This window comes from Lepus europaeus, chromosome 10, assembly GCF_033115175.1.
Source record: "Lepus europaeus isolate LE1 chromosome 10, mLepTim1.pri, whole genome shotgun sequence".
NCBI classification, from domain to species: Eukaryota; Metazoa; Chordata; class Mammalia; order Lagomorpha; family Leporidae; genus Lepus; species Lepus europaeus.
This window is the reverse complement of record NC_084836.1, coordinates 24440226-24456753: the sequence shown is the minus strand read 5'-3', so window position 1 is coordinate 24456753 and position 16528 is coordinate 24440226. Positions and strand designations below refer to the sequence as shown.

At 40.6% G+C, this 16528-nt stretch overlaps 1 protein-coding gene across 1 annotated transcript in view; it reads left to right on the top strand.

The window, feature by feature from the left end:
* CFAP54 (cilia and flagella associated protein 54) overlaps window positions 1-16528 on the top strand; it is a 360163-nt gene that overhangs the window by 9746 nt on the left and 333889 nt on the right. The window contains exons 2-5 of the mRNA XM_062202023.1: window positions 454-559; window positions 2807-2950; window positions 5011-5182; window positions 12089-12147. Of these exons, the coding sequence (XP_062058007.1) occupies window positions 454-559; window positions 2807-2950; window positions 5011-5182; window positions 12089-12147 (481 nt within the window). The remainder of the gene's footprint in view (window positions 1-453; window positions 560-2806; window positions 2951-5010; window positions 5183-12088; window positions 12148-16528) is intronic.

The following is a 16528-nucleotide window of genomic DNA, read 5'->3' as shown; positions in this document are numbered from 1 at the left end:
GCCTGGGAAAGCAGCAGAGGATGGCCCAAGTCCTTCAGCCCCCATACCCATGTGGGAGACCCAGTTGCTCCTGGCTCCTGGCTTCGGATCAGCCCAGCTCTGGCCATTGCAACCAACTGGGGAGTGAACCAGTGGATAGAAAATTCTCTCTCTCTCTCTCTCTCTCTCTCTCTCTCTGCCTCTGTCGCTCTTTCTCTGTAACTCTGTCTTTTAAATAAATAAATAAATAAATAAATACATTTTTAAGAAATGCATGTAAATAGCTTCAATTAGTATTTGGAACATAGGAAGCAATCATTTTAACTATAATTCATTTATTATTAGTAATGAGGCATTAACAATAAGGCACTTTGAGAAGACTTAGCACTAGCTAAGTTTTTAAGGATTGCTTGCTAATTAGTTGAGGCTTCCTGCTGACTTTAAAGATGTCATTTTGTTTTATGATTTTTACAGTGCCACCTCTTTGTTTAATATCTGGACCAAATACGCCCCCAGGCTGCCAGCTGACTATTACAATGAAAAGCTTCTGAAGGTTGGAGATAGCCTTTTTCAAATGAAAGTAAGTGCCTCTGGAGTAAGGATTGCCAAAACAAAGCTCATTTGGCTCATTATTGTGATTACTTGATCTGCCATCCTTCCTATTTTATGTTTTGATTTTTGAATGTGAGTACATAAAAATTTTAGTGAGATACCAGTGTTTGCTTTTTTAATTTTGTAGTTGAGATTCTGCAGAGGTAAGAGAATCCTGAATGGACAGGCTGCTGGCTGGGGTCGGACAGGCATGTAGCTGGCTCTGTGTGTATGTGTGTGTGTGCGTAAGAGGGTGTGGTAGGTGCACAACAGGAAGTGCTGAGTCATCATGTTCCTACCTTACACAAAGGAGCCCAGACACCACTTCCTGTTGTTTTTCACATGGCTGGCCTTGCCCAGGGAACAACCCTCATGGCTCCTGACCTTGCTGCTATGTTGCCTAGTTGCCAGTACCCTATTTTAATGAACTTCGGCTTCTTAATGTTTTAATGTGTGTAATTATAGAGGCTTTACATACAGCCCTATTTCTTGCTCAGTATTGTATTCCAGACAAAATCTGTGCCCTATTTTTAGTTCTATATGATTGCCTAAGTCTTGGAATGCCATGGACCAGTGGACTTGGTTTGATAAGACCACAACTTGGCTGGGTGCTGTTAAAGATAATGTGAATTTTCCTTTCCAGTTCTGGCATAGGTGCAAATTATTCTGCTACATGAATGGTTGAATAAAGAATTACTTTATCCAAAGGGATTTCTGGCCTGACATGGGCAGTATTCAGTACGTTCTGAGTCTTCAGTTTCTCAGCTTCCTTTTCCTCCTCTACTTCTATTTTCTGGACTTGAACCCTTTGAGTCTAGCAGGCAAATGTATCAAACAGGATAAGAGGTGGAGGAACTTTTATAATGAGGACTATTTTTCCTGCACCAAAATTAGAGTATAATCTTAGCCCCAGGTAAATGGACATGGATTTTAGAAACCTGGAAATATAGCACTTGAGAAACTACAGAAAAACCCAGGGGAGATACAATTTGTAAGTTGTGTTCATGTGAAGTAGAATAACAATTTTGACAGTAGGTAGAAGACAGATCCCTCTCCATCTTTGTGCTTCTCAGAAAAGAAGCTGGTAACATGCTTGGTTTATTTGATGAGAGTCCAGGTGGGTGGAGTAGGTATTGGTGGAGGGAGGCAGAAGGAGCCTTTTGTAAGTGAACAAAGCAAATTGATTCTGGGTAATAGCTAAGGATTCAGGATGTTCAGGTAGAGAGGCCTAGATAGGATATTAAAACATTTAGTTAAAGGACAACAGACAACTTTTCACTAAAAGAATATTTGGCCACTTGATGATATTTATCATCCTGAAAATGAACTTGAGTTTTTACTTTGGTTTCTAGATTGTCTTTATTTCTGTTATAGTAAGATCATTTTGTGGAAGACTCACAAGTCAACAGACATATAAACAAAACAGTGTTTTCCTGTGGATGTGTCCCCGGGGCCCGGTGTCTGGCTAGGCAGTTCATACCCACAGCTCTTCATTTTCAAGGAGTCACAGCTGCAGGAGAAGAGGCTGGTGAAGATTTGCAACTGAATTCTGATAGAGCACTATTCCCACCCCGCCTCACTAGTCTCTGGGTCAGCCGTACCCTGTGAATGACGGAAATGAGGAAACTGACTTGGGTAATGAGAGCATAAGCATGAATTTGGACTATTAAGAATTCTATGGCTCAGACGTTAAAATTTGTCCTGATGCAGCTTCAGAGACTGTTGACACACGAGACACACGTGTGTGCATATGCACACACACATACACAGTGCAGGAATTAGCTCACTTACCCCACACCTATGTTTTATTTCTTTTTTTTTTTCTCCTTTTCCTTTTTTCCTTTGTTTCTCCACTGCCCTTGACTTTGCACTTTGGCTAAAGTCCAGCTCTGTCTTCCTCCTTCCCTCCCTCCCTCTCTGGCCTTCTTCCTTGTTTAATTTGGTGACGTTGCATTTTGGGGCCTGGATTTTGAGTATACAAATATTACCACCCATAGTGCCCTGGGGGATATTCTCATCTTAATCATGATGGTTCCATTTAACAATAGGCTTGTCATGAAGAGAATTAAATGAAATGATGCACATAGATTGCTTAGCACAGTGTCCATCACAAAATATATGCATATGTATAAAAAGCAGCAAAAGTGTATTAATCAACACTGATCCTATTAAGAGTAACATGAATACTACTTAATGATAGGCAAAATTATATTTTCCTTTTTTTTTTTTTTTTTAGGAATACAAACTGGCCCTTTTACAGTGCTATGGAAGATATCTTCAGCAGTTCAGTATGGATTTTGATGAGAACAAAGCTGATGTGAATCAATTCAAAAGTGTCTTTTTTCCGAAAGGCTTTGGGGATAAAGCTGCTGGACTTACAGTAAGATGAAGGAAGCAGCTGAGATAGCTGCAGGGCATCCTGTGCTTGACAGTCTCTAAGTGTCTTTCATTTGCTTGGCATAGCATGTAGCTATGGTGCCGTTTCTTAATAAAGGCTTTTGGTGCTGGATGTGAAAATGAACTTATTCACCTTTGTAAAGATGGTTTAGAGATTGTGTCACTATGATCACTTATTCATCTAGCAAAGTTAGCTGTTATTGAATAACATGTTTATAGAGTGCTTTTAGTTTACAGAGTGCTTGGGAAGACATCGGTCTTACAGTGACTTTCTAAGTTAGATACTGTTATTATCCTTATACAGAAGGGAAAAATAAAGCTGATCAAACAGTTCGTATGAATCAGTGGTTCTATAGATCTTTTGATACACACATTTTACAGTTTATTTTTACTACAACAGTATTATTAATTGCTACTGCTGATTCACCGACTGGCTAGTTGGGCAGTAACCACTTGCTAGGTACTCTTCTAAATGTATTATGTGAATTATCAGCTCAGAGCCTCATGAGAGACCTAAAAGGTGGAAACTGTTAGGCCTTTTTTACGAATGAAGAAACCAAGGCTTATTGGAGATTAAGAAACTGCCCACCTAAAGCAATGGGTAGGATTAGTGTTTGAACCCTGATCACTCTGACTCCAAATCTGTGTTATTCCCAACCTGATGAGTATTCAAAGCCTTGGAAACAGTGCTTATAATGAGAAGAAAATATCGAGGCATATTTGGGGAACTATACAGCAGTTGAGTTTGGCTGGACCATAGGTGCATGAATGAAATCCTAGACAGTAGGCTGGTGTCCCATTGTGAAAATTATTGAATAAAAAGTCTCTCCTAGACTCCCTGTATCCTCTGCATTTTATTGTCCATATTTTTTCAGAATCAATTTCTGAAGTATAAATTAATCATTTTATTCAACTCCTCTTTGATTTTGCCCTTTGACTAAAGTCCAGATTCCTTGGAATGGCATGGAACACTCTCCATGCTCTGACTCTGGGAAACCTCTATAGCCTCATCTCCCACCCGCCCCCCAAGACAACAACATTTAAGAGTTATTTATTTTAAAGGCAGAGTTACAGAGAAAGAAGGAGAGAGAGAGAAAGGAGGAGAGAGAGCGTGCTTCCATCTGCTGGTTTATTTCCCAAGTGGTTGCAGTGCCCAGAGCTGGGCTGATCCAAAGCTAGGAGCCAGGAGCTTCATCCAAATTCACAGAAACCTTTTAGTTAAGGGACTACAGCAGCCCCCTTAAGTATCCCTAACACAGGGACCACTCTCCTCTCTGCCAAGAGTAGGGGCCGTTTCTTTTTCTTCATGGAACTCCTCTTGTCAAGCAGTGTGTGGCAAGCAGAAGTGCCCAATAAACATTTTTTGATTGAATTGTGTAAATGATAGTAATTAAAGATAGTTCCTAACTTATGATGGTTTGACTTAGGATTTTTTCGATGCTGCAATGATGGGAGTAATATGCCTTTGGTAGAATTACACTTCACATTCTGAATTTTCATCCTTTCCTGGGGTAGCTAATGACACATTAATCTCTTGAAATCCTGCTTGGTGGCAGTGAGTTGGAGTTCCTGGTTAGCCCTGTGATCACAAGGGTGAACAACAGGTGCACTTCAGTGTACAAGTTGCTAAGCTGATGTTCTGTAGGTTAGGCATATAAAGTGCAATTTTGACTCGTAATATTTTCAACTTAGGATGGGCTTACAGGGATGTAACTCCTGTTGTAAGTTGAGAAGCATCTTTACATCTGAAATTGTAAGTAGGTTAAATTCCACCGAGTTTACAAAATTAATTCAATCTTGTAATCCTGGTAATATGATTTTTGAACATTCTTGTTTTGCTTTGGATTTCTTTTGACTTACAAAAGCTGGTCTTGACTAAGTGAATGTCGTAAAGAAAGCCAGCTTGTCATGTTTCTTTCTCTACTAACTGATTATATTAAATAAACATAGTTGTTTCCATTTTAGTTTTTTTACATCTTGAGCGATGCTTGCCTAAATTCCTTAAACCTTATTTGTATTCTTATGTTTTTCCATGTATTTCAGTTTCATGCTTTAAATGGAAAAAATATTTGCAACTACCAGCTGGTCTGCGACAGTGATGTAAAGCTGCAGAATAAAGAATCTGTGAGCCAGTGTCTGCAGATCTTGTCCTCCTTAAGGCTCATCATGCAGGTGGCTCTGCCGCAGGAGCACCTTTGCTGGATTATCTTCAATGGTACACACCAGTCTGTCGTATTTTCAATTGCATCTTTCGAAAAAGCAATCTAAATGCCAAGTGTGATAGTAACTTGATTACCTTGTGAATTAAAACATATATGCATTTCAGAATAGGATGACTGTGGGAATTGTTACATCTCTACTACATTTTAGTTTGTCTTTGTAAGTAGGGACATACAATGCACACCTGTGGGTTTTCTACTAATGGATGGGTCAGGGGCTCTGGGGATAATCAGTTTGGGCTGTATAAGAAACAGGGGTCACAGTTAATAATAGCCAGTGTAAAATGTAAGTGGGGAAGGATCTAAAGACCACTGCCTGTTAGATTGATTGTAAGCATCATTCATTTATTTGTCTTCTGCTCAAAGACCTCATCCAGTGGATTTGGCTTCCTGACACAGCAACCTTCTCCTCCTACTTGGTTTTGCAAGAGGTGCTCTGAGAATGTGTATCCATCCCCTGCCCTAGCACACACACATATATCTGATGAAATGAATCTTAGCTATAAAAATGTAGCATTTGTTTTTCTCTGCTCTAAAGTTACAATCTTGCCTTGTTCCATGGCTAATTTTTTTCAGTATTCACCATATTATTTTGAAACAAGCATAACATATACAAGTATTCCAAAGGGTTCATTTTCACCTAAAATGTCTACTGCATCAGTAGCAAATTAACTACAACCATGTGTCACTGAATGATAGAGACATACTTTTTATTAACTTTTTGGTATTTAAATATGTATTTGGCAGATACACACACACACACACATACGTACAAACAGAGAGATGAAGAGAAAGCTTCCATCTACTGTTTTGCTCCCAAATCTCCCAATGACAAGGGTTTGGTTGAGGTAGAAGCTGGGAGCTGACAACTCAATTCAGATCTCCCTCATAAGAGACAGGAACCCAATTAGTTGAACTGTCATTGTTGCCTCCCAGGGTCTACATTAGCAGGGATCTGGAGTTAGGAGCTGGAGCCTGGTATGAAACCCAGATATTCCAATTTGGGACACCTGTGTCTTAACCAGCACCTTAACCACTAGGCTAAATACTTGTCCCATATTTAAAATATTTTTTGGTAAACATATAGTACTTGTACATTGTTATGGGGTATAGAGCAATATTTCAATACATGCATACAGCATAAATTCATCAAATTAGATAATCAACATTTCTATTTCAGTATTTTTCGTTGTGTTTGAGCTCTATCAGCTCTTCTCTTCCAGTTCTTTACATAGGATATGTTACAATGTTGGGAACTATAGTCACCTCACGGTGCTGTGGAGCACTAGAACGTTTTAGTTCTATTTGACTGTATTTGGTGCTTGTAGTTCAACCTCCTTCTACCTCCCCTTTCCCCATCCTTCCCAGTCCTTAGTAATCACTGTTCTGAGATCAGACTTTTTAAAACTTCCACATGAGAGAATATGTGGCATTTGTTTCCTGGGTCTGGCTGATTTCACTTAGCCTAATGACCTCCAGTTGCATCCATTTTGCTGCAAGTGTCAGGATTTCATTCTCTTCTTTTGTGATTGAATACCATTGCATTCTGTATATATGCCACATTTTCTTTGTCCATTCATCTGTTGATGGACAGTTAGGTTGATTACATAGCTTGGCTGTGGTGAATAGTGCTGCAGAGAACATGGGAGTGCAGCTGTCTCTTTAACAGGCTGATTTCATTTCCTTTGGCTATGTCCCCAGAAATGGGATAGCTAGAAATTATGGTAGATCTGTTTTCAGTTTTCTGAGGACTCTCCATAGTCTCCATAATGGCTATCCTAAGTTGCAGTCCAACCAACAGTGTACAAGCATTTCCTTTTCTCCATATCTTGCCTGCATTTGTTACTTTTTGTATTTTTGATAGTGAATATTCTAACTGGAGTGACATGATATCTCACTGTGGTTTGGATTTGCCTTTCCTTGATGGTTGGTGATACTGAACAGTTTTCTTCTTGATATTTATTTATTTATTTGAGAGGTAGAGAGAAAGAGAGTGAGAACCTACTTGTTTACTCACTGAAGTCCCAAAGGAGTTGGAGACCAATGCTGGGAGCAGGAAGTTCAATTTAGAACTCCTGTGTGGATGGCAAGAACCCAACTTCTTGGGCTATCTCCACTGCCTTCAGTAGTCCATATTATAGGAAGCTGGAGCCAGGAATTGAGCCCAGGGTAATCCAGCGTGGGACATGGGTATCCTAAGCTGAAGCCTAACACTAAGCCAAATGCCCAGTTACAGAGAAAGAGGGAGAGCTGAGAGAGAGAGAGAGAGAGAGAGAGAGAGAGACAGAATAAATGAATGAATGAATCTTCCATCTGCTGATTCATTCCCCAGATGACCACAGTGGCCAGGCTGAAGTCAGGAGTCAGGAATTTCTTCTAGGTCTCTCACATGGATGGTAGGAGTGCAAATACTTGGGCCATTGTTTTTTAAAAGGTTTATTTATTTGAAAGGCAGAGTTTACAGAGAGAGGAAGAGAGAGCGAGAGAGGGAGAGAGAGATGGAAGCATCTGCTGGTTCATTCCCATATGGCCACAATGGCCAGAGCTGGTCTGGTTCGAAGCCAGGAGCCAGGAGTTTCTTTCCGGTTTCCCAAGTGGGTACAGGGGTCCAAGCACTTGGGCCATTTCTGTTGCTTTCCCAAGCACATTAGCAGGGAGCTGGATTAGTGAAACTCAAAATGGCCGCAGGCAGCAGCTTTACCCACTATACCACAATATTGGCTCCTGATGGAGTCTTTATGTATTTTTATTTGGAGAGTCATGTGAAATATGCAGAGATACTTTCTCACTCCTTTCCTGTTTGTATGCTGTAGATAATATATTCTTAAACAAAAATAATGACAGTGTACTTGATGTGAAAAAGTCCAGAGAAAATGACTCAAAGAGAATATATGATGTTTTCCCTGATCCTTGGCAGCTCAGAGTACATTTTCTGGTCTTTTTCTTCTTCACCCACCTCAAATTGATTGAAATTAGACTTCCTGTTTGCTGCTAGAAATGAGGCCAACCCTGATGAGATCTGTTGGTCCAGTGATTATTAAACTTTTGTGCCTTATAATCCTCAAGACAACCTGGATTCTTGAGTCACCACTGCCACATATCCACCTGAATTGCTCTTACATCTTGGCAGGTACAGGAAGGACAGGAGCAGCAGTTCTGTGCTCAAGAGTCAGGGATAGGGCCAAATATTGGGCTCTGTAGTTGGCCCATGCTTGAGAGGTGGAATTAATGTAGGATGATCCGTTGTTTTCAGCCCTTTTGAAATCACTTATGTGTACACACACCACACACACACACACCCCTAATATTCTTTTTTAGAAAAGAAAAGATTAAGTGATTTCCTTATGTTTAATATCCTTTTCTTGGTGTATTCTTGGTGTCATTCTCTAGATTTTATTCTGTTCCCTAAATTTATTTTCATTCAGTTCAGTGTTTTTAGGATCTAGCCAGGTTCCTGCATGTAAATCTAATTTGTTAACTCTGCCTGTTGAATTGTATCAGACGTTCATACACCACAGGTGTGCCCTACCCCCTCTAATTGCACCAAATAATTCCCCAGTGAATATCCTTGGCATGTGTCCTTTTTCTTTTTTTTTTTTTTTTTGACAGGCAGAGTGGACAGTGAGAGAGAGACAGAGAGAAAGGTCTTCCTTTTGCCGTTGGTTCACCCTCCAATGGCCGCCGCGGTAGCGCGCTGCGGCCGGCGCACCGCACTGTTCCGAAGCCAGGAGCCAGGTGCTTCTCCTGGTCTCCCATGGGGTGCAGGGCCCAAGCACTTGGGCCATCCTCCACTGCACTCCCTGGCCACAGCAGAGAGCTGGCCTGGAAGAGGGGCAACCGGGACAGGATCGGTGCCCCGACCGGGACTAGAACCCGGTGTGCCGGCGCCGCAAGGCGGAGGATTAGTGTCCTTTTATAGACCTATGTGAGACTTTTCTGGGATCTGTGACCAGGAGTGGGATTGCTGGGTTGTGGGAGATACACATACTTAGTTTCACTAACTACCGCCCCTACTTTCATTTATTCATCTAAAGCTTATTGAGCACCTACCATGTGCCAGGCATCGTCCTAAGTGTTAGGGACACAGGAGTGGACAGCAGAGAAAAGCCCTGTTTTCATGCTTGCTTCTGCTGCAGGGAGGTAACTGATACATCAGAAGTATATGGTGCCAGATGGTTACAAGTGCTATGGGGAAGAAAGAAAGGCAAGAAGGGGACAGGGAGAGCAGCAGCTGGGATAGAGATGGGCTGTGACTTTAAACAGATTGGTCAGAGGTGACAGTGGGGCAAAGACCTGACAGAGTTTAAGGAGGGAATCATCTGGATATTTGAAAGGAGGATGTTCTGACTGCGAAATGGACAAGTTCAAAAACCGTGAAGTTGGTTTTTTTTTTTTTTTTGACAGTTTGGGATTTATGTAGTTGAAATGTATTTAGTTGGAAAGATCAAATGCATTTTTTACAAATTTGACCTTTCAGTCAGACAGGTCACTCTATTTTCTTTTTAATTGATTGTGATAATTCATACCCTTGATTTTTTTAAAAAAATTTTCAACTTATTTGAAAGGCAGACAGAAAGATTGAGAGAGAGCTGGAGAGAGAGCTTTCATTTGCTGATTTACTCATCAAATGCTTGCAGCAGCCAGGATTGGCCAGGCCAAAGCAGTATCTCAGAACTCAGTCTCCTACGTGGTGGCAGTGGCCCAAGTCCTTGAGCCATCATCTGCTGCCTCCCAGGGTGTGGATTAGCACGAAACTGGATCAGAGGCCAGGTAACTGGGACTTGGACCCAGGTGCTCTGATGTGGGATGTGGGTGTCTCAACAGGCCACCTAGAGCTGTGCCACATGCACATCCCCCCAGCTTACTCTTAATATAATCAATCTTGGTTCTTGGATGCTTGAATATTGAATATTTTACTTCTCAACTAACCTGAACCTGATGACTTTAGATTATTTTGACAATGACCATCTTTGATGAAAAGGAGTCACATGGCCAGGCAATGAACTTATCCAGGAGATTTGGTTAAAAGCAAGATGAAACAAAACAAATTTCTAGAGATATCCTGATGTTGTAATGATTCAGTCTGCAGTCCTTGCTCTACCACTTACTCTCCATCTGGCTTCTGCAGTGGGAACTCGTGAGCCATGCCAAGATACTGAACTAGCAAAAATGATTCAGCTATCGTCGGGATATATTGGGGGCTGGGAAGGTTAAACACGCATTTTTAAATACAAAGGGGCCCTGGCATTCATAAGGACAGTTCCCTGAGGCTTCCTTAGTTCCCTGATGCTGACACCTTGATGCATCTTTATGTAATTTACACCTGAATCACGTGTTTTGTGAAAAGGTGTGTGTTTCCTTTGCATAGCCTTATTTAGTGGCTTTTTTTCTACAATGATCCATAGTTATAATTCTATTCTTAAAGATTAAGAGTATAAGTCTGGCCGGCGCCGTGGCTCAAAAGGCTAATTCTCCGCCGGTGGCACGCCGGCACCCCGGGTTCTAGTCCCGGTCGGGGCACCGGATTCTGTCCCGGTTGCCTCTCTTTCAGGCCAGCTCTCTGCTGTGGCCAGGGAGTGCAGTGGAGGATGGCCCAAGTGCTTGGGCCCTGCACCCCATGGGAGACCAGGAGAAGCACCTGGCTCCTGCCTTCGGATCAGCGCAGTGTGCCAGCCACGGCGGCCATTGGAGGGTGAACCAAAGGCAAAGGAAGACCTTTCTCTCTCTCTCTCTCTCTCTCACTGTCCACTCTGCCTATCAAAAAAAAAAAAAAAAAAAAAAGAGTACAAGTCAACCAAGCCAAATTGAGCAAAGATGCTGGGCTTAACTACTAGCCCTGTAGTCTCTTCTCTCGTGGGTCTCAAGTGAAAAAAAAAATTACGTTCACGGGTGGTCACACTTGGGGCTAACTCTGAATCTGAAGGGCCAGTGTCATATTGTGACGTTTGTGATGTCTACATAGTTAAGCCTTTATTCAACATTTTTGTGACTGATTTGTATAATTAATGTTTGTTATGCTTACAGGTGTGTTTCAATCAAGTGATATGTTTTGGAACAGATGTTTTCTTAGAAGTTTTTCATATTTATTAAATCTTGATGGTTATGAATTTTAGATCAGGTAGTTTGTAGAAAATATTTATGCTACTTGTCATGACAATTGCATGCCTTTTGAAAGTGTATTACCATCTTTTGGGTATATTTATAGTATGATGATGTCCTTTATATATAGAGAGATAAATTGTGATGTTGTTTTCCTCTCCTTCCTCCAATCCTGCTACCAGCCTTCTAGCCTTGCTTAATTAATGGCTTGATATGAAATAATAGTTTAATGATCTTATGTAAGTTTTGGAAATGCTGCTTTTTTATTAGAGCATTTATAGGACATACCTTAATAATGAGATAAATGTTATATGAGACTGCAAATGAATATAAATGAAGTATGTGTTATGATTTTAAAATTATTATGAGTTTCCTTATTGAGTACTGTTCCATGCCAATTAAATATGTATCCATCTTATTTGGAGATAAATCTTTCATTTTTCAACCATAAGGAAGGCATGGAACCAGTAATATTTTGGATGAATTAATAATACCACAGGCTACATAAATTATGCCACTCAAACATTTTTTGTTCAGTATATTACGAACCTTAAATTGCCTTTTAAATGAGGCTAAAATATCCTTGTGTCAAAATGTATAAAATATGTCCAAATTAATTATTTTAATGATGTTGTCTATATGTTATCAGAAAAATTATGATATTTATAATTCTCCATCATTATTGGACTTCTTCATGATTGAGCTTGTTTTGGGAATCACAGACTTAAACTCTTATAAACTAGAATGTAAAATTTATGTCATTTGACTGTAAAAGCATGTTGACAATCTTTTTCTCCATCTAGGTACCATTTATATTTATACCATTTGCAGAAAACTGATGGTCATAGGCCAGTCTTCCAAGGTATGAAATGTACTGACAACATATTTCTCTTTCTATTTCCTGCTATTTCTTTCTTTCTTTTATTTTGAAGATCGATTGATTTATTTGAAAGGTAGAGTTACAGAGAGAGAGGAGGAGAGACATAGGAAGAGACACAGAGAGAGAGATCTTCCATTAACTAGTTCACTCCCTAGGTGGCCACAACCGCCAGGGCTGAGCCAGGCTGAAGCCAGGAGCTAGGAGCTTCCTCTGGGTCTCCCTTTTGGGTGGCCAGGTACTTGTGCCATCTTCTGATGCTTTACCTGGGCTGTTAGCAGGGAGCTGAGACATTTCCCAGCACCCATATGGGATGCTGGTGTCACAGGCAGTGGCTTTACCCAATATACCACAACACGGGTCCCTTCCTGCTTTGTCTTAAGACTTGAGTTACATTGCATGTTGAATTTTAAATAAAGAGTATTTAGTGAATTATATGATAAAAATTAGTGACTATATAATAGTTTTATTGTTCTTAGCTTACTTTCATAATGATCATATGTAAAAATGTAGACAACAAAATGTTAATGAAAAAGAAGGGAATTCCTAAAATTGATAATTATTATCTGGTGTCTTCCTGTCTGTCAGTCACACTTGGCAGATTTCAACACTCAATATCTCCCTGGGCACTCTGTTTCTAGGTTACCCAGTTTGCCCAGGACAGTCCTGGTTTCTGCCTGTTGTCCTGGAGTCATTATTAATAGTGTCATCCTCCGAAGTGTCCTGGTTTGGATGAGAAACTACAGTTACCCCACTTATGTTATTAAATACTTGGACTTTTGCTTCTAGTTCACATGCTAGCTGGGTGAATGAATACTAAACTCTAACCAGGCATGAGCTGAGGGCAAAGAGATTTGATTTTATAGTAAGAGTCTCGCTTACCAGTATTCCCTACTCTGTTTTAGCTTGAAGAAGTTGCTGCAATTTCTGTTATCTTCCCTACACTATAGGTAGCATTTTTGTCTGCAGGAAACATATTTATTTCCAGTATTCATTTTCTAGTCATTGGAATGTAGACCAAGAAGGGTGAATATACTCCCATTGAGACCCTGCTTGAATATTGCTGGCATCTGAAACATTCTTATTTTATTGTTCTTTGTGGCATGTGAAACCTTCCCCTGAATATTCTAACATTCAGAGGAGATACATTTTTTTATTCTATTTCCTCAAAATATAGACAAGTATCTTAAAAATTGACAACACTTAAAAAATAAAAACAAAAGTAAAGATCTAAGGGTCTTCAGAAAGTTTGAAGAAAATGCCATTCTGAAAAAAACAGCATGGATTTCAATTTTTTTTTGTACCAAAATAATCTTACCTTTTTTTTTTAAAGAGAATATTTATTTATTTATTTATTGGAAAGTCAGAGTTAGAGAGAGAGAGAGAGGAGACAGAGACAGAGAGACAGAGAGACAGAGAGAGGTCCCAAAAAGACTGCTGCAATGGCCGAGGCTGGGCCAGGCTGAAGCCAGGATCCAACAGCTGCTTCTGGGTCTTCCATGTAGGTGCAGGGGCCCAAGCACTTGGGCCATCTTCTGCTGCTTTTCCAGGCACACTAGCAGGGAGCTGGATTGAAAGTGGAGCAGCCAAGACTTGAACTGGTGCCCATGTGGGATGCCAGCACTGCAGGCAGCAGCTTTACCCGCTATACCACAGCCCCAGCCCCTAATCTGATCTTATAATTTCATCATTCCATGAACTTTTTGAAACAATTTTCATGTTTGCATGCTCAATGGATAGCCTTAATTGTGCATTCTCTTTCAGTTTTGTTCCCATTAAAAAGCTTTATTACTGACAGTGACTTGAACAAGGTCTGTGCCAGTTTTTTGAGTGTAAATTAAATTAAGACGAGACTGCCCCATGTATAATAAATTTGGCCTACAGACGATTCCAACAATTCTACAGTCAGTTCCAGATGATTTCCCTAAAACAATTTGCATACTCTTGTTGCACTTGCTGTAACAACAAATGCTGCTTCACAGAACCATCACAGTTTGGTCTGCTGCACTGTCTGCCTGCCAGAGCTTAGAAGGGCAGAGGCATCTGTGCCAGCATTTGGCTGTTAGTGTTTGTACTTGTTATGAGAAAAGTGCAATTTCATGTGATAATCATCTTAATTTATCTCATTTATAACCCAGGTAGGGCATTTCCTCTGCCCCTCAGATAACTGGAGTTCATCTCTGACAAAACATTGGGTGAAAGAGGATCGCTCTGTGGTCCCAGTCTTGTGGGATGGGAGTGGAGGGTCTGTGAGCATCTGAAGATCAGGATGCCTTCAGGGAAACAGTGGAGTTGCCCTGTGTCTTTAGGGAAAGAGATTTCAGCAATCTGATCTCCCTCCTTTCCCTAAGCTTTTGTGGATGACTTGTCTCAGCACTGACTTAGGTGTTCCCAGTCTGGGGAAGGGCCCCTGACCAGTCTCACCCTTCATTATATCTTCAGGAATACTCCGTCATGTCAGAAGTATCAAGCCCCTCCTGCACAGCTCCGCCACTTGAGTAGGTTAACCGAAATCGGATAGGTCACAACAGGATTCACTTCAGTCTACAGACAGGCATTATTCTGATGGCGCTGAGAGGCCACACAGTGTGACTCTGGCTCCGGCCTTAGTACACCTCTAACCAGATGTGTGTCCTTCAGCAAATCCACTTCTCCCAGCTTCAGTTTCCTTTTCTATAAGATGGGGGGGGGGGCAGAGTGTGATAACAGCATCTTTCTCAAAGTGGTGTGACCATTAAGCTGGAGGACACATGAAAATGCTTAGAAGCATAGCTCATAGATGGCAGACATTCATTCCACTAACGTAGCTGCTGCCACTGCTGCTGACGATGGTGGTGATGAGTGTGCCTCCCTCATAAGACTGTGGTGAGTTGTTATGTATGCAAAGCCCTTCGCACAGTTCCCAGCACATAGTGGAGACTTGATTGCTATAACAAAGGGTAGCCATATGGCTAAATCCCGTACAAATGGAGGTTTGAATCCTCTGAGGGGTACCAGGAACAGTCTGAGGATCCCAGATCTATTTCTCCTTCTGCTATCACGTACTTGAACTTAAATCACTGCAGAGTGCAGGTTTCTCAATCCCAGGAGGACATACACATAGTGGGACCTCCAAAGGCTCATTTCTATTAGATGAACCCATCTAATCCATCTAAAGTCTCAGCTTTCAATCAACCTGCCAGCTGCAGGCTTGGAAATTTATGGGTGAAAATTATAAATTTCTTTGAAATGTACTGTATTGAACAAACTGAAGGAATGTCATCCTGATCTTCAGATGCCAATTGTATAACCACCTGTCGTCACCCCATAGTTGCACCCCTCACACACCCTCCACTCCCATCCCACAAGACTAGGAACATAGAGCTGTCTTCTTTCACCCATTATTTTGTCCGAATAATCTGTAGTGACTTCTGTGGCATTTAAAACTGTAGTAAAGTACGTAGTAAACATTAAAGAACACAGTAGAATTTATTCTAAGAAATTTTGTTTATGTTTAATATTTATGTAAAACTGAAATAGTTTTGCAAATTATGCTTCATGAAAAGTTATTGTTTAGTTATTCTGTTATTGTTCAATTATTCCACAACCATTACATAAACATTAAATCCCACCTTTAAAATTTCTTGTCAGTTTCCTAGGATGCTAGAAGCTGATCTAAATGAAGCTGCAGTGCCATCATGTGGCTGAGCTGATTAATTGAATGCGTTTTTCCTGCTACAGGCCTGAAATATGCTCTTGCTGAGCCCATATTTTGGTTATGGATATAATTTGGGTTTTCAAAGTTGTTCTTTTTTTTCCTATATAGAGAATAGACCTTCTGTATTCCATAAACTTTTATTCATTAATATAAACAGTGATTTCTAGCTACCAGGGCAAGAAAAAAATGCTACAAATTGAGTCATTTTTTTGGGGGGAAATGGCATTTCATCTTTAAACTTGAATGATGTTTTTTCAGAACCCTAAGTGGTTTCTGGCATACTTCTCCCCTTTGCCAAGGCTGCTGTGTATGCTGGGAAGAAAGATGCATTTGGGAGTTCAGAGCCTGGAATTTCAGCCCCAGCACTGCTGCTTATAAGGAGTTAAGCCCCTTGGAGGTCAGGTTAGGTTAATTTTAAGATCCATTTTGGCGCAAAAATCTGTGACTTCCTTTAATTCTAACTCTATGGCCACAAATAGAATGTGATTAATTGTTAACTAAAGCTGTTTTTGTCCTAAAATGTGAAATTTCTAATGTCACAATTCCTGGGGGTTTTTAGAAAGATGTGAATTTTAAATTTGGGGAATTTATACGTGGCTTAACCCCATGGTCCCCAAACCACAATAATACAAATGCAAACATCCAAAATAGGGGCTGTTAGGGACCAGG